This window comes from Podarcis vaucheri (assembly GCF_965113315.1).
Source record: "Podarcis vaucheri genome assembly, chromosome: 5".
Lineage (NCBI taxonomy): Eukaryota > Metazoa > Chordata > Lepidosauria > Squamata > Lacertidae > Podarcis > Podarcis vaucheri.
The window spans coordinates 66,206,770-66,219,674 of NC_138763.1; the positions used below are offsets into that span (position 1 = coordinate 66,206,770).

A 12,905-nucleotide genomic window follows, 5' to 3' on the forward strand; every position below is an offset into this window, starting at 1 on the left:
CCCATAGATTTGGAGGGCCTTTCTCATAATAAGTTACATTTGAGTACAGCACAGTGAGCCAGAGAAAGAATGAGGCTTAATTTCCCACCTCTGTTCAAAGGCAAAAATTACTGCAATCTTTTCTCAAGCTAAACTAGTTACATAAATATATTTAAAGAGGACAGCATAATAAAGGGACAACAGATTTTGATTTCTGTCCACACCCCAGGCAAATATAATTTATAGAAAGTAATTAATGCTACCTAGCACACTAGTAATATTACTGATACAGCAAGCATTTTTGGCAAAGAAAACCAATGCATAATCTCTATATTAGATTCCTTAGTAGCATTTTTTTCTGACTGGCTTTCAAAAGAACAATTTTAATAACAACCAAACAACTGATATTGCCAAGACAGAATATCCATGGCTCTTTTGTTTACACAGCTAGGGAACACACATAGTATCAGATTTTTACCTTAAGTAAACATACCTGAATTAAAATGTAATTCAAAACATTAACCAAAGTATATGTTACCAAATACATTGCCAAATACATTTTAATGTAAAGTGTGTGTGCGTTTTTTTTTAAAAAAGCTAACATTTGAAAGTGGGCATTTGAAAACCAAAATACCTTTCGGCCATCACTTGCATGACAGTTGACATTTAGTGGTGTGAGAAGAGCCATCAGTTTTTCTTCATTTCCACCCCTAAAAGGCAATTAAAGATTCCTGAACATTTGGCATCCATCCTTCTTTATTCAACTTACACAATACTGCAAAGCAACTACAAACAGCTACCTGAATGCTTTGCAATTAAAATTAAAACTTTGGAATAGATTTTATTGGTGCAATGGTACTAGCTTACTGTACTTCATATATCATATACTAATATCCTTAATCACAGTTGCTAGCAACATATCTATTCTTATTTTATTGTAGGAACACTAGCGGTTGCATCCAACGCTTTTAGGAATGGGGCTGAGATTAATATGGTGCCTCAGGCAGGTGGTTTGCATGCTGGTTCCTGGTTTCCTAAAAAGTATTGTTTTATTTGTCCGGGGGCAATGCATTTTAGACGGATTCTATCTTTGTCAAGACAAAATCCCCTGGGTGTATGTGATTAATTTACCTGTTGAGAAGTTTGACCACGGCCAACTTTTTGTTTCGGGCGTGAATTCCAGTACAGTAACCAATGAAAAGAGTCAACTAGAGTAGAGTAGAGAGCAAGGCAGCCTGGCCCTGAGGCCCATGCCAGTATGTGTGTGCAGGTCCTTCCTTGAATGTCATTCATGCACTGTCCCTGCCTCCCCCCACCTCCACACACAGAGTGGATTGCCTGCATTGGAGAAGTATTGCCATTGCATGGAGAATGCCAGACATTAAGATCATGGTAATAATTTCCAATCCATAACTGTACATAAGAATAGCCTTTGTTATGCAGAATATGAAAAAATATTCAAAGTGTAGCCTGTCTCATTTTTCGGGTATTTTTGAAAGAGGCTGGGCAGTAGATCCAGCTCACATCTTTTATTATTTCCTACCTGGCACTTTCCAAGAGTTCATCTTTCTTGTATTCACCTGAAAGTTAGCAAAAATGAGATAGGGTTTTTTTATTTCAAATACAAATGTGTAAAACTTTTATAAAGCAAGTCCCCCCCCCCATGTTTTTTATCCTGTCCTCCCTCCCCAAATAGTATGCTGGCTTGCTAGAAACAAAATCTGATAAAGTGATATTCAATATACAATAATTAAAATTACAGTTATAAAGTCATCTACTTCCAAAGGCCTGGATGAATAAAAATGTACAGTGGTGCCTCGCAAGACGAAATTAATTCGTTCCGCGAGTTTTTTCGTCTAGCGAATTTTTCGTCTTGCGAAGCACGGTGTCGGAAGTTTTGGAAAAGCTTCAAAAATCGCCAAAAACCTCAAAAAAGGCTACCACACCGCGTTCTATGAGTTGCTGCTTGAAGTCAAGTCGCAACTGTATTAACAGTGTTAAGAAAAAGGAAACAAACTTGCAAAAAACGCAAGATGTTTTCGTCTTGCGAAGCAAGCCCATAGGGAAATTCGTCTTGCGAAGCAGCTCAAAAACCGCAAAACCCTTTCTTCTAGCGAGTTTTTTGTCTTGCGAGTTTTTTGTCTTGCGGGGCACCACTGTATTCCTCTTTCTCTGACTGCACACAACACACTGGGACATGTGGAGGAAGTTACTCCTTCAAGTACTTGGGACAAGGTCATTTACAACTTTTATGAGCACCAACACCCTGAACTGGATCCATTTTGATAATTTTAAAATACTGGGTGTGATGTAACTAGGCTTTAGAGTTGACCTGTTGAAATTGATCTACTTAACTTAGTATGGTTTATTAATTTCAGTGGCCCTGCTCTCAGTAAAACTTAGCTGAATATCACCCCACTATTTTTGTATAAAGTCAAAACGTATGGTATATACAAAGTATAATTATGCCAATTTAGATAAATAGCACAGCTGGAATCAAAAGTTTAGCCCTCAAAATGAAACAATCAACTCTGAAGCTAGCTACTAAACTTGCACAAGTAGCACTCTTTTCAAATATTACTTATTTTGCATGATGGTAGGATAAACAAGCCATTGTATTTGCTTTCCCATAGTAGTAGTAAAAAAATAAATGGGCTGTTCTTTTACCAATCTTACAAAGTATTACTGATTTTTTTTCTTAGCAGGTCTTCTCCAGTTAACAAAGAGTATTACTCTCACCAAGCATAATAGAAGCAATACCACCTTAGCAGTAGCCAAAACATAAATCTTACAGATTACAAAAAGACATTTACCTGAGAGTACTGCTTTTGCTGATGGATCCGCCAAGTCCAATGCTGTTCTTCCATCTGTATTTCGGATAGCTGGATCAGCACCATGTTGTAACAGTACTAAAAGGAGAAAAAAATAAAGATTTCATCAGAACTTAACAAGGAAGTAGCTCAGTGGAGATGCTAAGGGATTAGATGCCCTAATCCAAAACTATAAAATAAGAGTTAGAATTATGCTAACCTGATAATGAAACATAACCCTGAACATTTCAGTATAAAAGGCTAGTTTCACTTGGGAAGTGTACACATATTTTCAAAAGCAGTTATACAAACAGCAGAATCAAGGAAAGGTAGTCACAGAACTGGTCCTAAGGATGAAACAGAACAGCTGGAAAATACTCCGCTGTGAAAACACAATTTTCATGCTTTCTTTTTCAGTCACAAGTACAGTCTATGCCTCCCTTTCCTTCCTTGCTGCATGTACATACAGCAGAAAGAATTGGCTAGAACAGAAGGAAAGTGTTTCCTGTGTCTCTATCAGTCTCCCCCCTCTCCAACACAGTGCTCTAGGAGGAAATTAATGTGAGCGCTAAGTAAATCCCTCCTGGAGCCCTAGGGAGGGAAAGGAGAAATGTATGGAAACATTCCAATGCACATATTATTCTGCATCTAGAAGGAGGCAGGCTCCATCGACCTTATAATAACAGCCACATTCACATGTACAGTGGTACCCCGCAAGACGAATGCCTCGCTAAACGAAAAACCCGCAAGACGAAAGGGTTTTCCGATTTTTAGAGGCTTCGCAAGACGAATTTCCCTATGGGCTTGCTTCGCAAGACGAAAGCCCATAGGGAAATCTCCTGGGATAGCGGGGAAGTGCAGCGCACCTTCTCCTCTGTTCCCAGACCTGTCCTGAAGGCTTGTGGTGGGAGGTCCGGGAACAGAGGAGAAGGCGCGCAGCGCTTCGCCTCTGTTCCCGGGACTTGCGTGGGAGGAGGGTTTTTCCTCCCCACCGCCAACATTCAGAACAGCATTCTGAATGTTGGCGGTGGGGAGGAAAGCCCTCCTCCCACCGCAAGCCTTCAGGACAGGTCCGGGAACAGAGGGGAAGGCGCGCAGCGCTTCTCCTCTGTTCCCGGACCTGTTTTGAAGACTTGCGGTGGGAGGAGGGTTTTTCCTCCCCACCGCCAACATTCAGAAAGCTGTTCTGAAGGCTGGCGGTGGGAAGAAAAGCCCTTCTCCCCCGCCAGCCTTCAGAAGAGTTCCCGGAGGGCTGCCTAGGCTGCGGATAGCAGCATGCTGCCCCGCGCAAGGGGCGCTCTTAAGCAGAGCGCCCCTCGCGTGGGGCAGACATTCGCAGCTTGGGGAGCCCTGTAGGAGTTCCCCGCAGGGCTCTCCAAGCTGCAGATAGCAGCCTGCTGCCCCTATCCGCAGCTTGGAGAGCCCTGCGGGGAAGTCCTGCAGGGCTCCCCAAGCTGTGAATGTCTGCCCCGCACAAGGGGCGCTCTGCTTAAGAGCGCCCCTCGTGTGGGGCAGCAGGCTGCTATCCGCAGCTTGCAGAGCCCTGCGGGGAAGTCCTGCAGGGCACCCCAAGCTGCAGATGTCTGCCTCGCACCGGGCAGCAGGCTGCTATCCGCAGCCTAGGCAGCCCTCCGGGAACTCTTCTGAAGGCTGGCGGCGGGAGAAGGGCTTTTCTTCCCACCGCCAGCCTTCAGAAGGCTGTTCTGAAGGCTGGCGGTGGGGAGAAAAGTCCTTCTCCCCCCGCCAGCCTTCAGAAGAGGTCTGGGGACAGACTGTCCCTGGACCTGGTCTGAAGGCGGTCTCCATAGGAACGCATTAATTGATTTTCAATGCATTCCTATGGGAAACCGTGCTTCGCAAGACGAAAAACTCGCAAGAAGAAAAAACTTGCGGAACGAATTAATTTCGTCTTGCGAGGCACCACTGTAATTACAGTTTGACACTACCCAATCAGCCACTATTATCACTATTAGGTCTAGGGCAGGGGTGTCAAACTCAAATTCATCGGGGGCCACATCAGCAGTTTGGTCACCCTCAAAGGGCCGGTTGTATCTGTAGGACTATGTGTCCACTCTTTATTATCATAAATTATTGCCACTGCATTCAATTATTACTGTTTTTTGTAATAATGTAATAATTAAGTAATTCCCGCTTGGATTACTGCAATGTGCTCTACGTGGGGCTACCTTTGAAGGTGACCCGGAAACTGCAACTAATCCAGAATGTGGCAGCTAGACTGGTGACTGGGAGCGACCGCAGAGACCACATAACACCGGTCTTGAAAGACCTACATTGGCTCCCAGTACGTTTCCGAGCACAATTCAAAGTGTTGGTGCTGACCTTTAAAGCCCTAAACGGCGTCTCCACCCCCATCGTTCTACCTGGACACTGAGGTCCAGCACTGAGGGCCTTCTGACAGTTCCCTCACTGCGAGAAGCAAAGCTACAGGGAACCAGGCAGAGGGCCTTCTCGGTAGTGGCGCCTTCCCTGTGGAACACCCTCTCACCAGATGTCAAAGAGAACAACTACTACCAGGCTTTTAGAAGACATCTGAAGGCAGCCCTGTTTAGGGAAGCTTTTAATGTTTGATGTATTTTAATATTCTTTTGGAAGCCGCCCAGAGTGGCTGGGGAAGCCCAGCCAGATGGGCGGGGTATAAATAAATTATTATTATTATTATTATTATTTATTATTTATCCCGTGAGTCCTGTATCTAGCAGTATTTTGCTTTTGTCTTCCCGGTACCCACATGCATCACGCCAATTTTATTCCAGGCAGTAAGTACTGGTACCTTACTCAAGACTCGTTAACATGCTGTAACTACCAAAGCCTGATTTCCAATACGTGCTTTCGCGTGTGTGGGTGGCATTTTAATCCACATTAGTGACTGACAAGGTGAAACTGGAGCAGGGTAGTGATTCCAAATCACCGCCACATTCAGAATAAAGGCTTGCCATCGACTGGTGTATTTGTCTCATCAGTATTGTAACAATTCGATTCGGACCATTGGTCCATCTAGCCCGGCACTGCCAGGCACTGACTAGCAGCGGCTCTGCAAGGGTTAAGGTAAGAGTCTTTCCCGCGCTAAACAGCCTCTCCCCAGCGAGGGGTTGCTCGCAGAGCACAAATGGTCACGTCAAACTCCTTACGTAGCCTGCAAATAGTTTAAACTGCCACTTTTTGAACAATAGACCCTGGGACAGGAGTAACCACTCTATTATGTCGACAAGCAAGGTCGAAGTTCCACTGGGATTTATTTAAGTGTTTGCTCCGGAGGAAGCGGTTTGCGGATCGTGGCCCTAATGCAATTCCCAGCTAGTTTCCCCATCCCAATTTAATTATCCTTATGAGATTTTTATGATTACCAGGAGCTTTCCTCGCCTTGCAACTGCCCCTCTGCAAAAAGTGAACATGTGCCTTGGGAGGAACGAGACTTCTTTAGAAACCAGCGCACTTTTTCGCGTGGTTGCCGCTGGTGCCAACCGGGGAGGCGCGGAGAGAGGAACCTATAACTTGATATCTCTTTCTCTGCAACAACTGCTTTTCGGAGAAAGCTCTGCAGAGCGAGCCGCTAAGCAGGCGTGAATCCAGCGCTCTGATCCCCCAGCTCGGCTGGCGCGCCAAAACGCCACCGCCCGAAAAGGAAAAGTCCTCTGTCACCTCGCCATTGGCTAGCAGGAATGGTCGTGGCTTGCTATTGGGCAGCGTGGAGGTGAGAGCCCTCCGTTAGGAACGTACTATGGCTTGTCTGGCATTTTTCTCTCCTGGGGGGGGGGAGAAAGGGGTGGGACGGCGCGTGCCTCCTTTCCCGCTTTGCTGCTCGGAGCCGGACTCCCGTGCGCTTCGCCTTCTGCGCGCTAAAGCGAAGAGGCGGCACTGCGGCAGCCAGATTTCGTGCGGAGGGAAAGCCCAGCCTTGTTTGCACAACCTCGAGCCAGTCAGTCACATAAAAGCATCAGCCCGCCCCCAGGGCTGGCCTCCTTTTCTCTGAATGTGCAGTGCTGCCACCCCGCCCTGCCCCGGTCTTTCCCTCAATGAATACACACAAGCTTTCTCCTTTAAAAAAAAAGCGAGAATAAAAAAAAGCGCTGGCGGCGGCTACACGGGCCACATGAGGAGGTCTGCCGGGCCGGATTTGGCCCGCGGGCCTTGAGTCTGACACCCTTGGTCTAGGGTATTGTTTAGGGGTTTTTGTTGGGGGGCTTTGTTGCTGTTATTGATTTTTTTTGTATCTTTATTTTATATATTATTGTTATGCTGTAATTATGTAATGAACATGGTCTGAACTATGGAAAGGCAGCATACAAATAAAATTATGGATGAATGGATGTAACAAGAACATACTCTGGCTTAAGGTTGGTTATATTATTGTTAATTAGGTTTGTTATGTGCAAACATAGATAATATCTCTGAATGTATGCAGACAGATCCTGTCCAACCAAGCTGGATATTACCCATAACCAGCTTCTCACAAAAATGAAAAAGAAGAAAATTAATTTACATACTATCTATATAACCACTTATATTTTGAACAACTTGGTATTTCACGGATAGTTGACTAGTTTATATTATTTTAATAAAGAACAATGTATCCTCATTTCTACAAGAAAGCCTCAGATTGTTTGAAAGCTTGTTTTCCAATTTAAAAGATATGCATGATTGTGTCACTTTATATAAAAAAACACTGGAGACACTTTAAAACCAGTGGTTCTCATACTTTTGCCACCCAGCCCCCATCATGCACTACTTAAAAATTGCCTGTGGATCACTTTCAGCTCTGGAACCATTGTCAAAACCAGCACCATATTATGAAAATCACAGGACCTAGGAGCTAGTTCAACAAACACAGCCCTGATGAGAATGGTTTCCATCTCTGTTGTCAGAAAAAAGTAAAAACATCCAGGATCAATTCTTGATTGTTCTGCAACTTCTCCACATATCACCTGAATGGTGATTGAACCACCAATGATCCAGAGACCACAAGTGTTTTCAAAAATTACCTATGCAGACATCAATTTTGCCCTTAATTGCAGCTTCATGAAGGGGAGTGTAGTTCCAATTATCCCGTGCGTTAGGATCTGCACCATGCCGCAAGAGAAGATTGACAACTTCAGCATGACCAAAAGAACAGGCATTATGAAGTGGAATGAGGCCTCCATCGTCTCGTGCATGAACGTTACCACCACTCTGAAGCAAATATTCCACTACATCTCTTCGACCAAAACCTGAAACAAAAAAGTAGTTTTACATAGTCAGTCTTCAAAGGAAGAAAGCTAGAGCTAAGAAACAAAAATCTAACTTGCTAATCTTCCTTATATATACCATGAGTGCTATAACTAGACAAGATGCCAAAGAACTGCTTCTGGCTAACCAAATAAAAGAAAGGCTGAAGAACAGAACAGGAGACAGCTCCTATTTTGGAGATTTTAAATTTCCTTAAGTTTTGAAGTCTCCATATTTTCAAGAAATGGTGGTGTTGGGGAGAGTATACACTGTGTATTTTCTTATCAGTTCTAAGTATACATTCCCTAATTTTATTCAAACAGTATTTGCAAAAACACAATGTGTGCCGATAATAAATAAATAAATAAATTGTCAGTTGGCCGATACCCTATTTAGTTCCAAACATCTGACATTTTGGTGGTTCAAATAAATATTGCCCAACTGTGGATTTTTTAAATGTTACTTTCTGCATTAAACATCATTTTGTATCATTATATAGTAAACAAATGGAAGTTTTATCATTTGGACAGAGAAACAGTTGCCAGAGTCAGCATCATCAGTAAACAATACAGAATCCCTGGCATCTCTTTGAGGGAACCATGGGATAACTATAACTATATCTATACACAATGTCAACCGGGGATGGGTAGCCTTCAGGATATATGTTGCCTGGTGCAACATAGTGGCTATGAGGTGGAGCTAGATTAACAAATGGTGGCACAGGGTGGACAATTGGCACCTGACAATGTTTATATAAAAGATGAAGCCTATATCTGAGTTACTCAGGGATCAGGGATTCTAAGACAAAACTCAAGCAATAGGCAGTAGAGCCACAAAAAAACGAATTAATGCTTCTATTTTACAAGTAGGAAACATAGAAGCTGAGATAAATGATTAACAAAATGTCAGCCATCCCAGAGCTTAATTTTTTTAAAAAAATCAAGTTTGCATACTAATATTCAATTCAGTCAGAAACCCTTCTATATCTATTGCAAATCATGCAGATCTACCTTCTGTCTGCTCCTGCCATAAGCAATGATCCATCTGTTATGCTGCTTCCAATTCTTAAAAAACACTGTGGTCTAACAGAATAGGATTTGAATGCACACATCTGCAGTATACAGTTCAGGAGCCCTCACCCCTAAAGGTAGGTTTGAAGGGGATGCTGGTGGGATGAGGTGAAAGCAAGCAAGTCAACTTTCACCAACCCACATGGGCATGCTTTTCTCTGGAGTATCTATGGAAGATAAGCCATGGAATCCAATTCCAAGTGTTGTATTATACAATACAAAGCCATGAAGAGCTCAGGGCTAAAGTACTTGTTGGGATGTCTTCCCCTCAGTGGGATTTCCCCAGTGAGTATGGGGGTTGGGGAACTGCTGGTCTGTGGGCTAAAGGGATTTGCATCTAGATTCAGCCTATGACCTCCCCTCCTTGGACTTGCCCCTGCCCTAGGAATTAAGTTTCTTCATAAACCTAAATGCCACATGGGGGATTTCTTGATGGGGATTGCAAGGGTTAGCCAGTCTCCCTCTCCTTGCCTGCTGCCCCCTCCTTAAATCACCTGGGGCCTAGTTCGCATGTCACACTTAGTCAAACCACAGTTTTGTGCAAATGCAAACATGCTTCTGGAGAAAACCTTGCACCACTATTGTTCCTCCCTGGTATTTTAGGTTAATGCAGAACAGCTGTTAAGACAAAGTTTGGCTTAGTGTTTCATCCAAACCAGGCAACCTTCTCAACCACTACCTGTAAGTATAAGGGAGCCAGTATATTTGCATGTTTGTTAAAAGCCATAGAATGGCTTGGTGTGATATGCTAATGTGGTCTGTTGCTGGCCTAGACATCATTTGGTGTTTTTTTGATAGGATAAGTTTGCTTGTTCCTATCTGGGCAAATGAATGACAGTTAAGTAGTTCACCGTGTCAGATGGACTAAACAACTTGGGCATTAAGGCTACGTGCAATCCAAAACAAACTTATCTGGAAGCAAGCCAAAATCAGTAGGCTTTGCAAAAACCTGCATCTAAGAAGCTCCAGCCTCCTTTTCTCAGTTTGTCTATTTGGGTCAGCTCTAGCAACCTCAGCGTTGCAAAACACCACCTAAGCCTTGGATCTGAAGAAGGCATCCTTGTGTGCAATTACAAGATGGAATTACAAAATAATTATCAACTCTGATGTGACATCTGCAAACATGCAATTGTGACCAATGATTTCCAGGAACTTCTAAACACACACTTGCCTAATCACAACATCCCATCTATGTGCATGTTTTACACACAATGTGCTTGTTAATCCCCCTTGAGCAACAACATCTTCCTGAAAGCGCCCACAAAGCACAACGTGAACTAATGTTTACAGGATGTGGACCATCACTCGTTTTAGCTCTGAGAGTGGATTGCGAACTTATTAACAAATTCACCACCGACGCGTTTCCTTCTCAAACTGGACACCCTTTGAATGTCAGGACTTGGCCAGGACCGGTTTGCTTCCCCTTTGGACGCCACTTTTCAGGTATGCAGCAGCCCTTCCGAGGAAACTCTGAAAACAATGCATCCCGCCCACGGAGCGGAAGGTCGGCCCACGCCACCACTTGCAGGCCTCCCTCGCTGTATGTGGGGGGAAGGGGGGGGTCAGTCTGGCTGCTCTTGGCTACGGTGGCCATTTAAACACGAGCCCCCACAGGCTGCTTTGAGGGACGGGGATCTCGTGAGTTCCTCCTGCATGGCCAGAGATCAGGGACGAGAAGGGGGTGGGTTTAGAGGCTCCTCTTATTTCCAACGTGCGGTCGTGGGGACACCCGACCACCAACTCCCTGAATGATTCCCCTTAAAGCCCCAAATAAACAAACAGCACCTTCCTCGGCGGAAGGGGCCCAACGCCCCGGCCCTAAAGCCACTATACCCCGAAGCCCCGTTCACATGCAGAGTCAGGGGCGGAGACGCCCGAGGCGGCAGCGGCGGCCTGGCCACCCGCGAGTACCTGCAGCGAAATGGAGAGGGCTGGACTTCCTGCCGGCCGTGTCCCTGCTGTTCACGTTCTCGGGCCTCACCAGCCGCTTCACGCGCTCCACGTCGCCGTTCCGGCAGGCTTCGAAGAGCTCGCGGGCCGGATCCGACGACGACGCCCCCCCGGCGCAGCACGGGGACAGCAGCAACGGCGGCGGCAGCGCTTCCCCCAGGGGACCAGCCGCCGCTCCGCCCCGCCGCCCCGCCATGCCGGGGGCAAGAGCCAACTTCCTCCCGCGTTCGCCCTCAGAGCCCAACACCCGCCATAGGCGGCCCGAGCTCTCTCCGCGGAGAGCGGCGGGGGGAGGCGGCGGCGGTGGCGGCGGCGGCCGCCGCGGGGAGCAATTCGACGCCACAGTCTCCTCCGGCCGAGGCAGCCACTGAGGGGGGGAAAGGAGGCGGAGCAGCTGAGGTGCGCGCGCAACGATGAAAGGGGGGGAGGCGGGACGGGAAGCGCATGCGCGATGTGCGCGAGAGAACTGCCGGCGCGGCGGTTAGAGCGGCGGAGTGACGTCGGGGGAGCCGCGGTGCTCCGGCGGTTGAAGCCCCGCCCCCCAGCCCGGCTTCCTTGGGAGCAGCCGTTCTCAACCTGTGGGTCCCCAGATGTTGTTGGACTACAACTCCCATCATCCCTGAGCTCTGGGCTTGCTAGCAAGGGGTGATGGGAGTTGTAGTTGAACAACATCTGGAGACCCACAGGTTGAGAAAGGCTTCTTGGGAGTCAGCTTCCCGTGGGTACCGCTGCTTGGGCAGACACGTGTTAGGAATAACGCAGTGCGCGGCTGAATACGGGATTGTAGCGTTGGAAGGGGATCCCCGTGGGTCATCTAGTCCAACCCGCCCGCCCCCGCAATGCAGGAATCTCAACTGAAGCATCCTTGATGGGTGGCCATCCAATCTGCTTTAAAAACCCCAGCCTCCTGAGGGAGACGCTGTACTATTGACCAGCTCTTGCTGTCAGAAAGCTCTTCCTGTTGTTTGTTCCTAATCTCCTTTGTTGTAACTTGAATGCATTGGTTCAAGTCCTGCCCTCCAGAGCAGGGGAAAACAAGCTTCCTCCTTTCTCCCTGTGACAGACCTTTAGCTATTCCCTTTCCTCTCAGTTTTTTCCAGGCTAAACATACCCAACTCCCTCAACCGCTCCTCATAAGGCCTGGCTTCCTGTCATGAAGTCAGCACAGTATGGAAGAAAAGCTTCCTAGGCATCGCAGTGGGATTGTTGTTTGGTATTGAGTGCCAGTGTTGGGCATGCCCACTATAGAAATTGGTGGCTTCAGGCACACCTGACAGCAGCACAGTGTAAAGTTGGGCGTCATCCCAGTGTCAGTGTCTTAGGCAAGTAGGATAACTGCTTGTTGGGACTCCCCCTGCCCCATTGCTAATTTCGGTTTTCAAAAACACATGTCTGGTAGAAAAAACAGCAAGCACAATTGATATGGCTGGATTTTCAATTGCAAGATTTTGTAATACAACAATATTTGATTATCTTTCTCAATGCAAACGAAAATGTTTCAGCACAATAAAGCATGACTCTTGTGAACTGTAATGTGAAGATTTAAGTCTCTTAAAAGTTTCAATTAGAGGCACATCAAAATCTCACTTCGTGTGGGTTTTTCCTTTGCAAATAGCTATAGTGTGAATATAATGAAACATGGCTATTACTAAAGGGTTTAGAAAAGCAACAGTTTCTTTAGTCCATAAGAAAAATTCCAAAACCTCAGATTGGGTTATACTTGCATTACAACCTCTGAAAACATAACAAAATAGAACTTGGGCCTGGTATTAAGAAAAAAAGGTGGGGTGAGGGAGTTGAACTTGATGTTGAATCCACAAAGTGTAAATTTAGTCATCATCTTAAAATAGAGCATAAGAGGAGATTTCAGACT

At 45.8% G+C, this 12,905-nt stretch overlaps 1 protein-coding gene across 3 annotated transcripts in view; it reads right to left on the reverse strand.

Annotated features, from left to right (window-relative positions):
- The window catches only part of TNKS2 (tankyrase 2), a 34,227-nt gene extending 22,832 nt beyond the window's left edge, over nucleotides 1-11,395 (reverse strand). For 2 of the 3 annotated variants that reach the window (XM_082222017.1, XM_082222015.1), the window contains exons 1-5: nucleotides 10,994-11,395; nucleotides 7,790-8,014; nucleotides 2,793-2,888; nucleotides 1,523-1,559; nucleotides 614-689 (exon numbers count right to left, since the gene is read on the reverse strand). In XM_082222017.1, the coding sequence (XP_082078143.1) occupies nucleotides 614-689; nucleotides 1,523-1,559; nucleotides 2,793-2,888; nucleotides 7,790-8,014; nucleotides 10,994-11,228 (669 nt within the window). In that variant the 5' untranslated portion in view covers nucleotides 11,229-11,395. The remainder of the gene's footprint in view (nucleotides 1-613; nucleotides 690-1,522; nucleotides 1,560-2,792; nucleotides 2,889-7,789; nucleotides 8,015-10,993) is intronic. The other variant, XM_082222016.1, reaches the window with a different exon arrangement.
- Between the last annotated feature and the right edge of the window lie 1,510 nt (nucleotides 11,396-12,905).